The sequence below is a fragment of the Corvus cornix genome, chromosome 15, assembly GCF_000738735.6.
Source record: "Corvus cornix cornix isolate S_Up_H32 chromosome 15, ASM73873v5, whole genome shotgun sequence".
Taxonomy (NCBI): domain Eukaryota; kingdom Metazoa; phylum Chordata; class Aves; order Passeriformes; family Corvidae; genus Corvus; species Corvus cornix.
The window spans coordinates 8,689,203-8,709,757 of record NC_046345.1 but is presented as its reverse complement, the minus strand read 5'-3'; the positions used below and the strand labels follow the sequence as shown (position 1 = coordinate 8,709,757).

General features: G+C 40.3%; 1 protein-coding gene across 3 annotated transcripts in view; it reads left to right on the top strand.

Annotated features, from left to right (window-relative positions):
• Positions 1 to 107: 107 nt before the first annotated feature.
• PI4KA (phosphatidylinositol 4-kinase alpha) overlaps positions 108 to 20,555 on the top strand; it is a 54,725-nt gene continuing 34,277 nt past the window's right edge. Inside the window, exons 1-20 of one of the 3 annotated variants that reach the window (XM_039560853.1) lie at positions 242 to 329; positions 1,479 to 1,647; positions 2,352 to 2,468; positions 3,604 to 3,697; positions 4,374 to 4,462; positions 4,938 to 5,010; positions 5,339 to 5,598; positions 6,283 to 6,349; positions 8,277 to 8,425; positions 9,033 to 9,098; positions 10,101 to 10,197; positions 10,590 to 10,781; positions 11,501 to 11,601; positions 12,358 to 12,487; positions 13,223 to 13,355; positions 14,015 to 14,110; positions 14,787 to 14,970; positions 15,691 to 15,794; positions 16,704 to 16,872; positions 18,877 to 18,927. In XM_039560853.1, the coding sequence (XP_039416787.1) occupies positions 2,370 to 2,468; positions 3,604 to 3,697; positions 4,374 to 4,462; positions 4,938 to 5,010; positions 5,339 to 5,598; positions 6,283 to 6,349; positions 8,277 to 8,425; positions 9,033 to 9,098; positions 10,101 to 10,197; positions 10,590 to 10,781; positions 11,501 to 11,601; positions 12,358 to 12,487; positions 13,223 to 13,355; positions 14,015 to 14,110; positions 14,787 to 14,970; positions 15,691 to 15,794; positions 16,704 to 16,872; positions 18,877 to 18,927 (2,154 nt within the window). In that variant the 5' untranslated portion in view covers positions 242 to 329; positions 1,479 to 1,647; positions 2,352 to 2,369. Of the gene's footprint in view, positions 330 to 1,478; positions 1,648 to 2,351; positions 2,469 to 3,603; positions 3,698 to 4,373; positions 4,463 to 4,937; positions 5,011 to 5,338; positions 5,599 to 6,282; positions 6,350 to 8,276; positions 8,426 to 9,032; positions 9,099 to 10,100; positions 10,198 to 10,589; positions 10,782 to 11,500; positions 11,602 to 12,357; positions 12,488 to 13,222; positions 13,356 to 14,014; positions 14,111 to 14,786; positions 14,971 to 15,690; positions 15,795 to 16,703; positions 16,873 to 18,876; positions 18,928 to 20,555 lie in introns of all 3 variants that reach the window. The other 2 variants (XM_039560852.1, XM_039560854.1) reach the window with 2 other exon arrangements.

Here is a 20,555-nt window from a genome sequence, read left to right as displayed (position 1 = left end):
GCTGCCATCTTTGTGGCGTGATTGGTGCGCCGTGCTCCCGCGGGAGGCGCAGATCTCGCGGGCGGGGGCGGGGCGGGACGAGCTGGCCGGCGGCGTTCCCGCACAACATGGCGGCCGCGGCTGTGGCGGCGGCAGCGGCGGCTGCGGCCACGGCGGCCACGGCGGCGGCGGCCGGGACGGCGGCCGCCACGGCCGGGACCGCCGCGGCTCCCTCCGCGGGCTCCGCGGGGCGCGGGAGTAGCGCGGCCACCGCTCGCGGCTTCTACTTCAACACGGTGCTGTCGCTGGCGCGGTCGCTGGCGGTGCAGAATCCTGCGCCTCTGGAGAAGGTGAGGGGCGTCTGTGGGGAGCGGCCGTCACGGGTGGGGGCTGCGTGTGGGGCGCTGCGTGTGTGCGGACTGCGGGGTTGTCACGCGTGGAAGCCGCGTGTGGCGGGGGGTCCGTGCCGCGGGAGGGGTGGCCCCTGTGTGCACAGGACACACGAGAAACCCGGTCGGCGCCGTGTGTGGCCCCTTCTGTCACTGTTTTTTGTGCTATGTGTGGGGTGTCTGGTCGCCCCCTTGGCACTGTCACGCGTAGGGACCCGTGTCGCCCGCGGGAAGCAGGTCAGGGGCAGCGGGCGTGCCCGCGGGCCTGGAGATGTCTCGAGGGACGCGGCTCTGCCCGGGTGGGGCTGTCTGTGGGCTCTGAGCGGGTTCTGCCCCCCCAGCTTCGTCCTTCTCTGCGTTCGGGGCAGTTAGGCCTCAGGGATGCTCGTGTGGGCCGGCTTGACCCAAAAAGTCGGGTCAGCAGCGCACTGTCGGAGCAAGGAACTGGATCTTACTGCGTGTTCCCCAAGTCTGTGGAATATGGTTTTGTGGGAGTAGTTAGTCTCAACCTGATTAGGGCTGGTTGCTTTCCTCCACGTATCTGGTTAAATCTAGGCGACGTAATCAGTGACGGGTAAAATGTGGGTGAGATAAAGCTCTGCTGAAGGGAGAACTCCCGGGGATCCGTGCCTGGGCAGTGCCCCCGAGGGCTGCCCCGCTGCCCGGGGCAGGGAGGACAGCCTGGTGTGCTGGGACTGGGCACGAAGTGATAGCGTGTCCGAATTGCATCAGGCAATAATAGTGACTGAATAGCTGAAAAGCACCGCTCTGTGTTGGTGAAAGCTATAGGGCTTGTTCTGGGCCAGCTGTTGTAGCATTCTTTCCTTACTTCTTGTTCTGAAATGTACCACTGGTGTGGCAATCAACGGTGAATAATTTTTCTAAGCCCTGCTGTTGGTTCACAAATATCCGGGATTTTTTTTTTTTTTTCAGTTTGATAGAATACAGCAGGAGTTCAATGATAGTTCATATCTAGCTAAAGTTGCTCACTCATGTTATTGCAAATGTACCCTGATGTGGAATACACATATCATCAGTCATTTTCCAAAGTTCATATTTCCTCTACTGTATTTTATGTGGCGCAAGAGGATTATCTGTGTTGTGTTACAGGTCTTGTAATTAGGAGGTCTGGCAGTTGAAGGACCAGAATCTTGAATTCCACTGAGCATCCAGTCAATTCTTCTAATCTTCTAGGGAAGTTGCTTCTTGCTTTAGAAATTTCAAGGTGGGGTGTTCAGAGAGTTCTCTAAATAGGAAGTGACTTGGCATTCAAACATAGGTGAGTCAAACATTTATTATGAAGGCCCTTTTTAGATAGTGTTTATTAACTTCAAGGAAATGTATAAGAAGACAACATGCTTGTTACATTTTCCATTTAGTAACAGTTTTCTAGAAGAATGAAGTATTTGGGAGGTCTGATGTATTCTTTAAACGTGTGTTTGTTAAGTATGGAGTGAAGTAATAGGTACATAGTCAGAAAATAATAGTCCTGAGAACTTAATCTGTTATGTTGAAAGGGTTTGAGCGAAAGTCATACACAGGTTGATAGCAGATAATTGTTCAGTGCTGTATATGTAGAAGGCATTGGTGCAGCTGTAACTGAAGCTCCATCTGCCTATTTTTTGTTTACAGGAATTGAGTAAATATAATAAAAGTGCCTGCTGCAGGTTTCCTGCACAGTGAAGTAGTGGAATGAAGGCTTTATCATACTTAAACATTTTGATCAAGTGTTGAAGAGAACCTTTAAATCGACCCCTGTTATAGTAAAAATGTTTGACATCTACCTGAGATTTTTCTTTTTCTGGTTTCTGTGATTCTTCACTCTTTCCTTGCCCTTGGATGTTCTCAATAAGATTGAGGACTAAAGGAGGGTAATGTGGCCAAATGTCTTCCAGAAGATGGAGAGACCACTGTGCACTTCAAACAAGCTTCAATTTGGTTTTCAATCTTGTTCCACTGTTCTTTCCCTCTGCTGTTTTTCAGGTACAAAAGCTGCTCTGTATGTGTCCAGTGGATTTCCACGGGATTTTCCAGTTGGATGAGCGTCGCAGGGATGCAGTTATTGCTTTAGGAATCTTCCTTATTGAATCTGACCTTCAGGTATTTTTCGCACTTAGGCTACCTATTTGCCTTCAAAGATCTTGGATTAATTCAAGTTTAGTTGTTCAATGAACGAAAAGTTGGTATTTGCTCTTTATGAAATTAGATGAAAAGATCAGAGATAAAGGATGGATGCAGTCAGGAGAGCAAGGAAATACTGATAAGTGTGATAGGCTGTAGCCATGGCACTGCCACAGCCAAACTGCTGCTGTGTTTTCTGGTCATCATGGCTTAAGCAGAGAAAGGAAAGAATATTCAGGAGGATTTGCTTAAGCCAGATGTGTCTTTGCATGTTCTTCCCCACATGCTCCTGACTGACAGGGATGCTCCGGTGCACTCCTGAACGCCAGGTCTGCAATAGGCCCTTTCATGCCAGGATAAACAGACAGGGCACACAGGCTGCATTGTACACAAGCATCCCTTCTGTGTCTGCCAGCAGGGCCAGGACAAGCTGGTTCTCTTCCCTTTGACTGCTGGGCCTGGTATTGTTCTGTGCAGGGGAGAGGAAGCATGGACACAGTCCCAGGTCCAATGCTATTAGACCTCACTTTAAATTCTTTCACATTGTTAAGGTTTGCATCAGGCCTGAATTCCCTCCTGTTTAGTATCCATGTGCTATGGTACAGCTTGCATGGATATTAGATACCTTGTTCTTTTTTCTTTTTGTGTTTGAGGTTTGTTATAAGGCAGCTGTGCTGGGCTTTGATTTGCAGGTGAGGGAGCTGAAGTGTTACACGGATGTGCTAAGTGACTTGCATAAGGCTGTGGGATGCATCACATATACTGAATTGGCACTGTCACTCTGAATTTCTAGCTGTCTTAAAATTATTTTGGGAGCTTGCTGTCAATTAATAAATTGTCTGGGGTTAGGTACTGTTCTGGAACTCTTTTCTCCAGCTTTTACAGAGAATGAACTGTTGTCTAGAATGAAGGGCTTGGATTTAAGGCACTGAATTGGGTTACTTTCATTTGCTTGTTTTGAAATCAGTTTTGCAGTAGTCAAGAAGCCTGCGGAGTAATCATTAGAAACAAGTTCTGTGTGTGCTAATGTAACTTTACCATATCTCTAAAATATCTTGAGATTATATGGTTCAGCTTTTCTTCTCCATTTTGAATAGAATCTTTTCTCCTTTAGCACAAGGATAATGTGGTTCCTTACCTTCTCCGGCTCCTGAAGGGTCTTCCCAAAGTTCAGTGGATAGAAGAAAGCAATGCACGGAAAGGCAGAGGTGATGTTTGGGTTTTTTGATCTTTCTCATGGAACGCCAGCCAGGAAATAGAAATAGCAAAGGTTGTTTGGGACATGGTTCAAGGGGAGCGGAGAGGTCCTGTTAGGTTCTTACTTAGCTCCTGGCTTGACAGCCTTTAGTATTGATTTTCTTTAGAAGCCAAAGGTAGTTGAATAGATCCCTGTTTTCCTGCTTGGCTGCTTTTTGATGAATTGCACTTTACAAATAGTTCCGTGTTCAATATATTTTGTTACTAAACTGGAGAAGATTGTGTAGTAGTTAGAGAAGTGGAACATGAGATTTATATGCTCTACTTTTAGCTCTGATGCTTAGTTGCTGTTTAAACCACTTCATTTTTTGCTCCCTTAATGCCTCTTAAAATTAATATAAGAATACTTTTATATAGTATTATATAATTAAAGTTTATTTGCAATTAGTTGAAAGCCTGGGAAAGTTTTTAATTATTCTTATTTTTCTTTAAACATTTATGCTGAAATGATGATGTTTAGAGTGCTTCTAAATTTTTTATGTAATACTATTTTTGTTTACAGTCAGTCTCAGAACTTTAAGACATGGGAGTCACTTATGTCTTCTTGCTTTATTATAATTTGCTCTTTCTGTGTTGGTTCTCTCTAACAAGGCTTAAGTGGCTGATTTTCTCTCCATTACTTTGCAGGTTTGCTTCCAGTGGCAGAAAACTTCAGCTTCTGCTTGGTGACGTTGTTGTCTGACGTGGCTTACAGGGATGCATCTCTCAGAGAGCAGGTGGAGTTTGAGTTTGTGCTGTTGTATTACCCAGTCCTCCAATGCTGCAATCCTTACTAATATCTGGAGAGGAGCTTAGCTGCTCCCTGTCAGCAAGGGGCTGATTGCTTTAGCATGTGCACTGATGCATTAATTTGCTTGTGTTAATAGTCAAGTATCTAGAGGAAATTCATAGGTCTGCAGTTACTTTTGGGTGTCATTTGCTGAGCCCAGAGTTTTAGAATTCCAGTTTTGATACTGAGGTTGGGAGTGCTGCAGTTTCACTGTATAGTACTTGCAGCTCATTGCAGACTTTACAAGAGAAGCTCTGTAACCTGAGTGAGGGCAATGTAATTTAGTCACACAGCATCAAGAAACCTTCACAGAGGTGCTTACATTAATGTTTACAAGTTTCATTTGTTCTAATGATCTGGTGTAAGATAATGATATCCCTTTACCAAAAGATATTTTTGTATGTCTGTCTTGATGACTTTAGATTTTGGATGCTGTTCTACAAGTAATGCAGTTCCTGTTGGGAATGTGCCAGACGCCGCAAATGCATGATAAAGGTAGTGATAAAATAGTTACTGTATTTGTATCTCCTGTCCTCTGAACTTCTCTTGTGTTTGTTTGCTGGTTACCAGGATCAGTCCTGAAAAATGAGTTTTGTCTTTCAGCTCCCCTTAGCACTTCTCTATTCTATTTGTTGCTGACTGGTAAATAGAGAAGCAGAAGTATAGTAATTTGTGATACTTTCATGGTTTTTCCTCTGCTTGTACAAATCAGTTGTTGTAAAGCAGTTTAGGCCGAAACAGTTCAGTGAAGTGGTAGCAAAACCATGAAGAGGAAGTTCTAAGTTACTGTTAATGTGCTGTTACATGTGGTTTTCTTTTCCAGAATATTTATGCAAGTATGCTGTGCCCTGCCTGCTAGGAATTTCTCGAGCCTTTGGTCGCTATAGCAATTCAGAGGAGGCTCTCCTTTCAAAGCTTTTTCCTAAAATTCCCCCACATTCCCTGAGAGTTCCAGAAGAGCTTGAAGGAATTCGCCGGCGATCCTTTAATGATTTCAGATCAATTCTTCCCAGTTCTCTGCTCACTGTTTGCCAGGAAGGAACACTAAAGAGAAAGGCTAGCAGTGTGTCCAGCATCACACAGGTTTGTATGACTTGCTCTGTGTTGGAGTCAGTGCTGAGATGATTTGTTGGTGTCAGTGGAGTTAACACTTAAGCCTGGATATGCAGAGAGTTTCTTAATACATTGTTTGACCAAATACAAATATCTTTATTTTGGTTCCACAGCTGAGCTTCAAAATAGTTTTGTGTTTTCTGAATTACAGAACAATCAGTGACAGTTAAAGTAGCAACTGTACTAGAAGTCTTCACATGGAGCATTTGGCAAATCCCATTCCGTGTGTTATTATCATTAAAAACCATTGTAATGTGTATCTGTAAAATTGGGAAGCTGGCACCTAGTGGCTGAAGTTTTCATAAGAGGATACAGGAGCTCTTCCTGGTTTCACCAGGAGCTGTGGATGTTCATTGTCTTGGGGGAAGACTGGATTCAGATGCTGGGTTTGAAGCTGCAGATTGTTATTGGCATAGTTTCATACAGCAGAGGAGTCATCATTCTGATCTCTTCCCTTTAGTCAAAAGCACTGAACTGGCATTTTTTAACTTCCCATTTTTGGCTGGAATTGAGCTGTTAGACCCAGCAATATGTAGTTCCTGTTAGTTTTGCTTGAAGCTGTGTTTCATTTTAAAGTGTACAAACTATTCCCTGACAGGTTTTAAAATGTTTTATAAATATTTTCTAAAATACGGCTTTTGTGCAATGTTTCAGGTTAGTCCTGAACGTGGGATTCCCCCTCCCAGCTCTCCTGGAGGATCTGCAATTCATTACTTTGAAGGTAGATTACCTTGCAAGGAACAGTCTGTGATTTAGGGGTTTTGTTGCTATTTGTAGAAAATTGAAAACAAAAAACCTTTTGACCCCTTTCTCTGCCCTTTAGAATTCTTATAGGAATTCAGTGGCACATGCCGGGTAGGGTTTTTTAAAAAATTGTGGTTTAAAGACAGTAGGAAGTAATTATTAACACCACTAATTTTTCACTTGTTTCTTGATTCCCTTCCTGCTAGGCAGTGCCTGGTACTGGAGAGCTTAATTCAGCTAGGCCAAAAATATTTCAGGAGATTAGGCTGAGTAACTTTGAGGAACAAGTGTTAATATTGTGCTTCAGTGGACAACTACATTGTAGGTCTAGGGTCTGGAATTTTGAGGCTTGTGGCACATTGTATAAGTCCAAAACAACTGCTCCATTTGGAGTAAGTGTGATGTGGGTCATTGTGTAAGACCCAGTAATTTGCTGACACAAGAAATACTAAAGGAGACACTGGGGTTTTTCACTAATGTGCATTAATTACTGTATCATAAAAGGCCAAAACGTGAGAAAGTTTCATGAATTAACATACAAACTCTTAACCACTGAGTTGTGGTAGAGCTCCAGCTGTGAGTTCTAAGTCAAAGCAGGGCTTAGAAATAAGCTCTCCTTCATGAATCATGTGGAGGACTAGCTCTGCATCTGAGCTGTTTTGGTGTCTCTGGTTTTGTCTGGCCCTTTGAGGTTTTTAACAATTTGAACTTGCTCTGTTCCTGGGCCATTCTCCTCTTTCAAACCCTGGCTTAAATTAATTTCTTCCACATTGCTTTTCTTTTTCCTTCACATTGTTATTTCTGGAGGCATCTCTTTCTCAGTCATATAATAGGATTGCAGGGTAATTCTTAAATTGCCAAGTAGGAACACACCTGTTTATCTTCTGTTTACCGTGTGGAACCAATGTTGTGGTTCTTCAATGGTTTGAATTAAAAAAATAAACAAAAGCCAAGGCTGCAGGTTAGAGAGATGCTGTAGTAGAACAGAAATAATCTTAAATCTGTAGGTGAATAGTGGAGAACTTTGTAAAATTTTTGGAATTATATTTTGGAATTATTTTAGTTGTCTTTCTGTTGGTAGAGTTATGATTATTCCAGTCAGGATTTTATTTTCAGTACTAACTTCTACCAAATATTTTGGCTACAGTCAGTCCTTGTATTACTTCTGTTGATATAGGTTGTGATAGTCTTGCCTTCTGAAGATGAGTAGTGACCTTGGTTTTATTCTGGCCAAGGCTAACAGCTTAAAAAAAAGAACCAAGGACTTTCTTTTTTGTTGTCAATAAATAGTCTTGCTTGAAAGCCTGTTAATCACAAGAACATTACTCTAGCACAGCCAGCTGAGCACTTCAGAAAGGCATGAGATGTAATTTCTCAAGAGGAAACAGAGCCAAGAGCAGTTTGCTGAGCAAGTTGTTTGCTTAATAGAGTATTTCAATCTGAAAAATAATTTGATTCTCTTTGCTTTCAAATTGCAGTGGTGAATTGGTGCCTATTCTAAGATGAACACTGTGCCATGTGTTCATTTCATCTAATAGAGGGGAAAACCTTGCAAGATAGTTTTGACTTAACCTGTTCTTTGCATTTCTGTGCTTCTGATCTAAAGGGCATTTGCAAATGTTTTCAGGTAGATGCATATCAGTAGTGTGGAAAGATTTGTCAGAAGTATCTCTGACCTGCACACGCATTATTGTAATGAATTCTCTGTTGTGATAGTAAACTTCTAATGACAATTGTATCATAGTTTTCTCTCTTGATTTACCAGCAGCTGAGCTCAAATGCACCTCTGTCAAGTTAGACTGTGTTGGAAAGAACTCTTTTGTAGTGGCTAAATGTTTCCATTAAAGAAAATTAATATCCTTTCTCTCCTCAAACTTGTATTTCCATTATTTTTTTCTGATCAGGTTCATATCTTCCTGATGGGAGTGCACTGGATCCTGATTATTACTTCTCCACAATCAGCTCCAGCTTTTCAGTTTCTCCTCTCTTCAATGGTATTAACAATAAAGAGTTTAACATCCCACTGGAGATGCTCCGACAGCTGTTGAACATGGTACGTGATGGCTCCTTATGTAGACTGCAGTGACACTGTGTTCTAGAAATAGATGCAGTTTAAATTTAAGCTTTTAGAATTGCAAGTAAAACGACAGCCTTTGTCTCTCAAGCTTTGTGTAATGTTATTTTTATGGCATTTAATGTCACGCTTCAATAGCGTTCCTGAAAAGCTCTCATATAAACCGGGCAGAATTTGGAAAATTAAGTAAGCTTATGTCAACTGCTTCCTGCTTGAGTCTTGCAGACCACTTGTTCTGGTGTAACCTGCATAATGCTAGTTGCTGAAATAGAAGATTGGCTTTTGCTGTTAGAGTGAGACTCGTCCTGAAGGGTTTGTTTGCTGGGAATTCACACAAGTGACAGAAGCTGCAGGCTCTGTCCGCTTCTGGCATCAGCTATTCTGGAGCAGCAGAGAGGCTCAAATGTTCCTATTGCATCCGTAATTTCATCTGATGCATTGTAGTGAAGTGACTTGTGTTTTCTGTGCATAGGCAAAATTGTATTAAATGATACTCTCCTCCTATCTAGAGTCACTAACTCTAGGAAGCACTACAGGAAACTAACAGGAAACATGCTGTTTTAGTTTGATTTTTTTTCCTCCATAGGTAAAGCAGATCGTTGAGGATTCTCTTCTGAAGACCTTAGATGCAGTTATAGCTGAAGTTACAGAGGTGTGTTTTTACCTTCCTCCTTTAATTACTTTAATGCTTCATTTTTTGCTTTATTACTTGCAAAATTAGTATTTTACCTATGTAAGGTATGCCTTTGCTTTGCAAAATGATACTAATTTCCTTTTTTGACCAGTTCTTTCAGTGGTTTAAATCTAGCCTTGGACTGTGTAAAAATGGTGAAGGGAGGTGACACTTTTCACTAACGTTGGAGGAAATAGTTAGTTTCCTGCATTAGCTCTGTTGTCCTAATAAATTACAGCATTGGTTGCCCCAAACTGGTTTACTGTAGACTAAGGTTGTTCTTGCATATTGCAGTAACTTTTTTTCACATATATGAAATGCATTGGTTGTTTTCACTTTGTGGCTTGGAAATCAGTGCTGCTCTTCAAGGTGCCATTACTGAGTTTGTCAGTGTTGCAGTTCATGAACTTTTACTTGCAGAGGTGGCAGACTTGGTTCTTTAGGTCTGTGAGTCTTTGTTTCAGAACAAGGACTTGTTTCTTGTTCTCCCCTCCCCTGGGTGCAGTTCTGTCACAGCCTCCACCACATTTTATGGAGTTTGCCTCATTTCCTCAGGGCATAAAGCTCTGGTGAAAGGGGCGTGTGCTGAAATGTGTGCAGAAATGACTCTGCTCTGCTCTCAGCCTCCCATCGAGCATTGCCGCATTTGAAATGTAGGTCTGAGTGGAGACAGCTTCAGCCTCTCTGCTATCTCAGTAAAATGAGAGCTTGGAATCCCCCCCTTTTTTCCCCTTTTTTGTTTTTAGCCCCATTGTTAGAGAAACAGACGTGCTCTTCAAATCAAACTGACTGAATCTTGTTTAATGCACTGAATAGCTGTACTTTTTCTTTTGTTAAAAGTAAAGGGGGAAAAGCTGAGGTTTCTTCTTGTACCTGTTTTAAAGGCTTGTTTACATTGTAGAGGTGGAGTGAGATTTATTTGTTGATATAATGGAGAATACTTTGTTTTGAATCTAGCAGATTGCTTCTTTTCTCTTTCAGACTGGTACTAGTACAGATCTCTATTACAAGGCTTTCAGTGACCCTCTTTACCTTGCTCAGTTTAAAATGCTGAGAGACACACTATACTATATGAAAGGTATAGTACTTGTCATTTTTTAAAATTTATCCTTCATTATGTTTAGGATTACAAACCATCATCTGCTTTGTAATGAGTGCTTGAACACTGGGTTTGCACTTCCTGGGAACTCTACTTACGGTATTAAATTTGTATTCTGAAATGTTTCCATATTAAAAGGTGCTATGAAAGTAAGAAAAAAATATTATGAGCGCCATTAAAAGGATTAATAGATGGCATTTGAATTGTCTGTTCGCTGGTGGACTTTGTTATGAAGTTTATCTTTTAGACAGGACATAAACTTGATTAAATAATATCATCTATAATGTAGCAATGAATTTTATATATGCTGTTATTCTGATACACTGACTTCCATCTTTCCAGGATAATGTTGCTTCCTTTTCTTTCTTTAGACCTTCCCAACTCATTTGTGAAGGAAGTCCATGATTTTGTGCTGGAGCAATTCAACAGCAGCCAGTCAGAACTTCAGAAAATCCTCCATGATGTGGATCGACTGCACAATGAACTGAGCCCTTTAAAACTGCGCTGTCAGGCCAATGCTGCCTGCGTGGATCTCATGGTGTGGGCTGTGAAAGATGAGCAAAGTAAAAATGCTCTTTGGTCTCTGCAGTGTCTGTCTGTTGTGTTCTAAGTTGTAGAAATACTTACAGAGTAGATGGTGCTCAGAGAAATATTAAATTTCAGTGGAATACTTCTTGCTTTTAGAATACTAGAGTAAAACTTCCATCAAAAGGTTGTCAGATTAGTTGGCTGGGTAGTTAGACATTTCTTTATAGAAATGGAGACAGAAACTTCCTATTACTTATCTCAAGGGGATGCTATAAATGCTGAATTACATACAGCTATTTATTTTCTAGTTTCTGTTTTATATATTGCTCTTAATGTCTTAAATATTTCTCAGTGGTTCTTTTAAAGAAAATACTTTTTCTCCATTGCTAGCAAGATTGGGAAGCTCTTTCTCACTTTTCCTCTATTTTCTTTCTGTTATAAATCTTACATCCAGTGAATATGTGAAGGATTTTTTTCCTTTGGACATTGCAATATTTGATTTCTGTTCAGTATGAAGTATGCTCAAAATCAGCTTTAAGTACTGTCATTCTTTCAGTCAGTGTTTGACTGAGCTGTTTGGTGCAGCTACTAAGTTTCTAAAACTGTTTTTGCAGAAACAGCACTAAGTCTTATACTACAAGATTGATGCTTATAAATTCTCTCCGTTGTTTTAGAAATTCCAGTAAGCACTGAGTTGTGTGTGGCCTAATAACAAATCTAAGATAAATTTTTCTGTTGGATTTTTTAATTTAAGGTGCAGAAAACCTGTGCATCAAGTTATCAGAGAAGCTGCAGTCAAAAACCTCAAGCAAAATCATAATTGCTCACTTGCCACTGCTAATTTGCTGCTTGCAGGTCTGTCTTCACAGTATTTGTCATTAATTACTGTAATTACTCACCGTATCAGTGAGTGAGAGTTTGGGGAGTTCTACGGGCTGCTAGAACACTTTACCTGCTATTTTTATTACTTTCATCACTGTCTTCTACATTTGCATTTCAGAGATGTGGTGTGAAAACAACTGCTTTTAGAATTTTCTTAACTCAACTACTTCTTGAAGAATAATATCTATGAGGGCTTTTTAACCAGTATTTAATTTCTGAACTATTTAGCTCCTTAGTCCATTACACAAATAGTTAAAATATTGGGACTGGCAGGTCACTGAGGTTTTAGACTAAGAAAGCCTTGGTTATTCTAATTTTTATGTCTTCTTATTGGGCACTTACCCATAGTTGTACAAATTTGTTTTTTTACACCACATAAGTAGTAAGTTGTCAGGTTCCTTCAAATGTTGGAACTTGTACAGTAATTTTGTTTTTGGAGAGTACAGTTCCTTTCATGTAACTCCTGTGAAAACACAGAGGAAGAGAGCAGCCAGGCTTGACTGGTATATGACACACTCTAGAATAACCTAGAACAGTTAGAGGCTTAAAATGTCTAAATCTTCTGCTAAAAATTGAATCTCTCAAAACTATGTAGGATTTGGGGTTTTTTCTGTTTTTTTGTATTGAGCTCAAGTTGCAAGCTTGCAGCTGAAATAAAAATAGTGCTGTTTTATTCTAAAGCTATGTTTTGTTGGGTTTGTCTTGTTTTGGTTTTTTTTTCCTTTTTAGGGTCTAGGTCGTTTGTGTGAGAGGTTCCCTGTTGTGGTTCACTCTGTCAATCCATCATTGAGAGACTTTCTTGTGATACCTTCCCCAGTGCTTGTGAAACTTTACAAATACCACAGCCAGTATCACACAGGTAAAGGAAAAAAGCCTCTGCTCCAGAGTGATTGTTTTTCAACTTGTGTGGCTTGTTCATACTTTTTGGTATTTTGTGGTGATACAGCTGCAGGTGGAAATGGAGATGGAATTGAGTAATTCTTTTTTTGGAGGTGGAGAGGAGGAAAGCAAATGAAATTCTGGTAGAGGTGTATCTAAGGGTAAACAGTAGAACTGCTGGGTCTCTTGTGCTTGCACTGAGTGCTTCTGTCTTGAATGAGGCTCTGCAGCCAGAACCAGCACATAATTATCCTCACAGGGAGGGAAAAGAAATCACATACCCAGTTGGAACTGCCCTTGTTTCAAGCTGAGGCTGTTGTGTCTAATTCTCCTACAAAGGCTGCTTCTGTCTGCCCTGTAGCCTGCTTTGCACTTTGGGAGGCAGCCACTGGGTCTGTCCAAAGCTGCCTCTTCTCCACAGTGAACTAGATCACGTACCTCCAACTCCCCATACACATCTTGTGCTCCAGCTAGTGGCTGTCTTGACATTTGGCAGATTTTTGTTGTTGTTTTTAAACCTTAATATCAAGTTATGATTTCCAGAAGAAAAATGTTTAATTCTAATCACTTGCTGATGCAAAAGCAGTATTGTAATGCTAAAGCAGTACAGTAAAGTAACTGACTAAATTTAGGAATAATTTAGGAATAGTCAAAGGCAGTAATGGCTTGTATAGCTCATCACGTGGTGTTGATTTCTGTTCTCCCATGTTCTTAGTAGGTGGGAATGACATCAAGATTAGTGTCACCAATGAGCATTCAGAGTCCACTCTAAATGTAATGCCTGGCAAGAAAGGTCAGCCATCCATGTATGAGCAACTGCGTGACATTGCCATAGACAACATCTGCAGGTAAGAGGGGGACTGACACCATGCTGAACATGTGCTGTTTCCCTGGCAGGAAAGTGCTGTGCCCATTTAGAAGGTGCTGCTCTGTGCTGCCATGAAGTCTTTGTGCCTTGTTTGGTCATGACTTCATTTTCCTTCAGGCATCTCTTGGTTCTGTTTATGTCCTAATTGTAAAATAGTAATTCAGTCTTATTGTTTTGCTTCCCACATCTGCTAGTCACCATTTTCAGTAGGTAAATGTTTTTGTAGATACTCAGTAGGTTTTTTTTTTTTGTTTTGAGCTTAGACTATCACCTTGAGTGAGCCTCCTGTAACAGAAGGATTGTCACACACTTGTGTGCACAGTGGTTATTCTTCCCTTTTAGACAGCTACAGAGAGCTAGAGGGAAGACAGATAGTTGGTGACTAGAGACAAGGAATTAAAGTTTCAAAGTAGTGGATTCCGAATTTACCTTATTGCATATTCCCATCTTTATTGTTTCTGGAGAAAGCAGAAGTAGAAACTCGGCTCAGTTTTTAAAATGTATCTGCAGTGTTCCTTGACAATCAGTTCTTACTCTTCAGTATAAACCTGCTTCCCTTATATATAGATGCATTTACAGTAATTAAAAGTGGTATGTTTTATTGATGCGTTATGTTTTTTCTGTCCGTTGTTACTCCAGGTGCTTGAAAGCTGGCTTGACTATAGATTCAGTGATTGTTGAGGCCTTTCTTGCCAGTTTATCCAACCGTCTGTACATCTCTCAGGAGAGTGATAAGTAAGTTGTCAGTCATCAAACCAATTTTTCTTTCACTCAGTGAATCTGAGACTTATTCTAAGATATAAGTACTGGCATTATTTTAGAATTGAATGTCTTTGAGATTAATGGGCTTGTGTGTTGGGTCAAGATCTTCCCATGCCAAGTCTTTGCAGAGCTGAGCCCCTGTTTTCATACTGAGAGGCATGGATTCAGTTTTAGCTGATTGAGTCAACAGATCTTTGGTGAATATTAGCCAATTTTGAGTCCTCAACTGAGTGATGGTTTCTCTTTCGGCTTCAGCTGTCTTTTTTTTGTCTAGACATACCATGTCACTTGTGGCATTTGACTTGCTCTGCTCTTAAGAGACTCACCAACCAAGAAGTCTCATGGAGGGGCTTCTGTAGTAGCTGGTCTGACTGTCTTAGTATTTTGCCCATCATTTTTGCCTCTTTTTGTTGTTATTTTTAGAACAGTTTGTTCATGGATTAGTGTGGATTTCTTCAATAATGAGTTTGGGAGAGGTAATTTTTTATTTTGAAAATCAACTTGTGCAAATATATCCTCTAATGTGGCAGTATTAAAGCTGTTAGTGATGTATAGGAGCTGTTACTTCCTTATATGAAATGTGACCGAGGTCTTGACAACTGTTGAACAGTTACATTTGTCACATTGGGGTTCTTTGTTTTCCTAACAGGGAAGCTCATTTGATTCCTGACCACACAATTCGTGCTCTAGGGCACATTGCAGTGGCACTGAGGGACACCCCAAAAATGATGGAACCCATCCTGCAGATCTTACAGCAGAAGTTTTGCCAGCCACCTTCTCATCTTGACGTACTCATCATTGATCAGCTCGGCTGCTTGGTCATCACTGGAAATGTAAGGAAAGAATTGGCCAAGAGAATGTCAGTTCATGATCCCTTTCCTTTAGTTAAATGGAATTGTATTTTAGGAACTGCATTTGCAGAAGGCTTTTAAAGCTTTCCTTTTCTTCACCACAGGTAGACACTTGTACAGTCTTTGTGATACCAGAAAACAAAAGCTGTGATAACATGTAAAGTGCTGTCCCTGTAAAGAAGATGACTCCCCATAGAAAATAAAAGTCTTTTTAAAAAGAAGACTATAAAGCCCACCAAACTCAATGTCTTCAAAAGTTATTAGGTTTTTAAACTTGCTCTATCCCAAATAAGTGGGGAGTATTTTCTTTTTGTATCAGTAATTAACTTTCAAAGTCTTGTAGGTTCATACATTTGAAAGTGTGGAAGATTGTCGTCTTCAGTTATACAAAAATTAACTGACCTTTTCCAAATGTCATTTGTGCCTCTGAACAAGTAATTAATTGCCAGAACTCAGAAGTCTGAAAAAACGGTTTCCATCAGGAAGGCAGAGTTAAAGATCATAATAAATTTTGTAACATTTGTTCAATTAAAAACATTCACAAAAGCACTTTTACTGTTTGTTTCTTGGAAGCTGAAACCATTACTCAGGCTGTGGCTGCACACCTATTGGAAGAACGTGGTAAAACTTAGAATTTACAGGGCTGTTCTTTAGAGAGATTGTATTGAATTTACTTAGGGATTTGGTTTTGGTTTTTTGCAGCAATACATTTACGGTGAGGTGTGGAATCTATTTCAGCAAATCAGTGTTAAAGCAAGCTCAGTTGTTTACTCTGCCACAAAAGACTGTAAGGACCATGGATACAGGTAACACTTAGCCGTGTCCCTTAAATGTATGAAAACTATATCAAATACCCTTTGTGATGCTTTGGGGTTTTTCCCACTATGAAATTTGCATTTTTTACAACTTTGAAGGTTGTAAATTGTACTGTTCTTTGTTCTTTCATGTTAAAAAGAAATAGATTAATTAAAAAATAATAGCACTTCAATATGCAGAGGTTCCTGAAAATGCTCCTCACTACAGGTAGCATTGATAACTTTTACTTCTGTAAGGAGTCAGTGTTTGTAAAAGATAATTGACATTGATAACTTATGTTATCTGTAATTACAGTAATTAATCTCTTAGCCCAGAAAATCTGAGAGCGTGGTTTGTTTCGTTTTTTGTGGTCCTGGTACTTGTTAGGGATTAAATGCAAACCATTAAGAATATAATTCTTTGTACGTAAGTTATGCATTGTTGTCCCCGCTAGATGATTATTACTGACTCTGTTGGTAGTTGGGGTAGGCTGGATACCTTTCAGTGCAGTGTGGGAGTAGCTGAGAGGACTGTTCCTGTCAGTATCTTTTAACAATGCAATCTCAGCTTCAACAACTGATATGAGTTCTGATTCTTCTGCTCAAGAGCTTTCCCAAAACAGAAACACTGCCCTTGGCTGCTTTTTGTCTGCCACAGGAAAGTACTTTCCTAGTGGCTATGACAGCATCATAAATGGAACATCCTCAAAGGCACAACTTAAAAATAGTTTTTCACTTAAATACCAATTGCATTTCAATTGTCAGTAAAGTGATGTGCTGCTCATAAAAACAGCAAGAAGAAAACCTGGGTGAAAATATGTCAGCAGCCTTATTATAAGAGTTACTATCAATATTATGAAGAAAGCACTGAAAATATAAAACCTGAGGAATTGCTTGTTCATAAGTGTTTTTTCTCCTCAGGCACTGTTCCTTAGCAGTCATTAACGCCCTGGCCAACATTGCTGCCAACATCCAGGAAGAGCACCTTGTGGATGAACTGCTGATGAACTTGCTGGAGCTGTTTGTTCAGCTTGGGTTGGAAGGAAAGAGAGCTAGTGAGAGAGCAAGTGAGAAAGGACCAGCGCTGAAGGTCAGATATGTGCTGGTTTTTAATTGTGTGCAGCTGTGCTTTACGTGGGTTGCACTGCTAAACACACCCTTAGACACGTAGGGAAAACCCACGCCATGCTAAGCCTGAGAGTGAGTTCTGCTCCTGGGGTGTGAATGCAGGTCTAGAATGCCTTCAGACACCTGACTGATCCATGTGGAGTGTCCCAGATAAAGCAGGGGCTAGCTGCAGTTCAGCTGAGACTGCCTGAACTGGAGTGTCAGAGGCAGAGCTGCAAAGGGAAACACGGGATGCTTTGGAATCAGTATGGGAGACAAACTGCTGCACTGACTTAAAGCTGTGCAATTCTGCAAGTGGAGAAATGACAAGATTTCAGATGGATTGAGCTAGGAGGCAGTGTTTCTTTAGTGTGAAGGTACTGAGAGCAGTTCTCACTAGAGCATCTACTCAGTGCAGAGTAAAAGTTATGAAAGGTGTTCTGAAGATGGGGTTACTTCATTTTCAAGAGATAAAGAGGGTAGAACACTGCATGTGCTGCACTCCTCAAACAAAAGCAGTTTTTTCTTTCCTAGTTTGCCTGTGTCTCTTCTTCTCAGCACACTAAAATTTGCTTGATAACCATTAAAATGTTCAGTGAGATAACCATTGAAATGTTCAGTGATTTATTTGTTCTATTTTCAGCCATTCAGAAGTGATTTCTGTGAGGAGAAATAAAAGCATGGTTTTTTTTTTTTTTCTTTTGCTATTCCTAGTAGTTGACATGAATATCTCCTGAGTGTGCCCAGGAATGGAAGTCATTCCATATTCTTCACTCTCAGTGCCATGTATTATTATGAAGAGGCTGATACTTAATTTTTTGTAACAAAGCAGAACAGAAAAGTTTTCTGTAGTTCTGTTGGTGCCTAGTTCTGGCTATTGCAGTTAGTTTGCATCTCTGCTCTGACTCTGAAGCAGTGAGTCACATGCGGTGGATTGTCCTGAATTTAACAAAAATACCATGGTGATTTTCTCCAGTTGTCCCTACCCCTTAGAGTGTCTTGTGTGCTGTTGTTTTATTCCCTTCAAAAATATTTTAAGACCCATCTTTTGTTTTGTTTTATCTTGACTCTCCAGGAAAGATAACTGGAGTTTGTTTGAGTTGGGTTGTGCCATTATTGTTTCATCTGAAGACTATTTGGCTTTGTGTCTCTATGGCTCTCTTCTTTCCTTCTTCGTTTTTGCTTTTTTTAATTGCTTCCTTTTGGTTTATTCCACTTCATGCAAAGCTGTATCCTGTTAGCACATCTTCCCTGCCTCTTCCCTGTGGGGCCAGCAGTCTCTCTCTTGTAAGGAGGGAGCTGGACCATTCCCTCTTTCCCGAATCCAGTGTGGAGGAATATGGGAGGTTGGGAAAGACTTTAGAGAGGAGATGTCTCAGTGTGGTGTCTGTGCCATCACTGTTTGCCTGATCAGAAAAGGTGAGAAATGATGTGCTGTTCTCAGTGAATGTTTTTAGTTCTTAAATACTCTACTTGGCCGGAGCAAACACACTTGTATAGCATGCAATTTAAAAAGTCCTAAAAAGTCCAAGGAAATATGTATTTTCCTTATGCTTCTTATATTTCAATGGAAAAGGCTGCTCCTTCTGCTTAAATAAATTCTTGAAAATCCTGTCTTTTTACTGGCTTGTTATTTTTGGCTTCATTTTGATAGTAAAATGAAACTTCTGGTAAACATTTGACACTTGTTTGTGGCCACCCATTTAAAGTTACCATTTTTCTAGCAGTTATTGAATATCTGCAGACTGTGTGCTGACAGCGGAAAAAGTCCCTTCAATAGTCCATGAGGAAAACCTGAAAAGCTTTGTTAAAGGATTCCAGGGTGTGTTCAGTCCTGTGGATTTTGTGGGTGCTCTCTTGACCACCTTGTGCACATCTCTTTGCAAGACACAGAGTTGTAATTGTTTGATGCTTGAAATATGTCTTATAGCAAGTACTTTAGAAATGCTTTTGTACATGTTTTGATCATTTCCTTTTTCTTCTCCAGGCCTCCAGTAGTGCAGGGAACCTGGGTGTGCTTATTCCTGTCATTGCTGTGGTGAGTATCCAGTGGTTGGGTTGTTGCAAACAATAATTTTTCTTGTATTAATCAAACATTGGTACTATTTCAAGCAAAATGGTTTGATTGACAGCTAGTGCAGGGTTACCATCCAGGAGAACTGTAGTAATACTGTAAAATAATACACCTTGCTCTAAGGGGGGGAAACATTTGTTTAATAATGATAAATCTCTGAAAATAAAGAATCTTTTGTGATTTGGGGTTAGATTGTTTCAAGCCATGAATTCAGGTGATTCTTGAGCTAAATAATACTGCAGGGAGTATTACTTTGAATAGTGTTTGGCATGCAGTGTAATAAACAGCACATATCTGTGGCCTGAGGAGAAGTAAGAAACAAAAGTTAATAGAAGCAGTGAAAAATAAGTCTTAGTTTGGTGGCACAGTGAATTCTGCTTCATAAAAGGAAAAAAAAAAAAGAAAAATGTTGATAAAGAAGGGGGTAAGTGTCCTGTGTCTTCTGAAATGAGAACTGTCAGGCTGAAAGCATTTTAGGAAATGTGCAAGGACACTGATGTCCATGCCAGACTCATTTATTCTGAAGCATATTTGTGTTCAGTCTTGGATGTCATTTTTTTCTGGAGAAAAAACATTTAACAAAGTAGAAGTGCTAATTCAGGAAAAAATTGTAGATGTAGATCTCCAACGGAAAATTTGATACGTCCAAGGTGTGTTACCAGGTCGGTAGGACTATTTGCCTAACTGCTGTAGCTTTTACAAAAAAAAAGTCATGTCTAAAAGATCCATAGAGAAACTTCCTGAAGGACAAAAGATTCCATGCTACTTTTTTTTCCTCTTGAAGCTGAATTGTTCTGTGGAACTTTTCCTGCACAGCTGGTGGGACAAAAGCATGGCAATCCCATGCTTGCAGTAGGGATGCCTGCTTGTAACTTTTTCATACTGCACATCCATTAACAAGCAGGAAAAAAGCATTCATTTCATACTCTGCCCCCACAGACCTCTTCACTGAAGCTTGTCAAAGAGAAGAGTCTAAAATTAGCACTAGATCAAAGGACTGTTCCTTTCCTTCCCGTCTATTCCAGTGGTCTCCTACATAAGCCCTCCCCAAATTCAGCAGTGATCACAAGGACCAGTTCCTAACTTTACAGAAATGTGTTTATAAAAGTCTTGGATCACTGTTATTCAATAGTTGCTCAGTTTTTGCATGAGCCAGCTAGTCCTGCATTGTGAGAGATGTTCTAGTGGGTGGCATTTTTCACCTGTCAGTGATGCTGATTTGAGTGAAAGCAGGACCATTCCTTGGATACTGAGAGAAGATTGGTGCTTGTTAGAGACTTAATGTAAAAGTTGTGGAAGTACTTTTCTGTTTCAAGTTTTTATTGATGATATATTTGTTCTGAATAGCTGGGGATAACTGCATTTTTCTTAACCAATGTGACCTTTAAATGCAGTCAGATAGTGCCAGAATCTGAAGCAAGAGTTAATGGTTACATTATGGTTGTTGAAGCAAATATTTGACTTTCTTGCACAATGTATGAAGATCATGAGTTTCCAGCAGTAGCTGATTTGCTTTTCTGCTTGACCTCTTTGCCTTGAATAATTGTCTTCACTTAAGTCCCAAAACCCCGTATTGCAGATGCTCCAGCTCA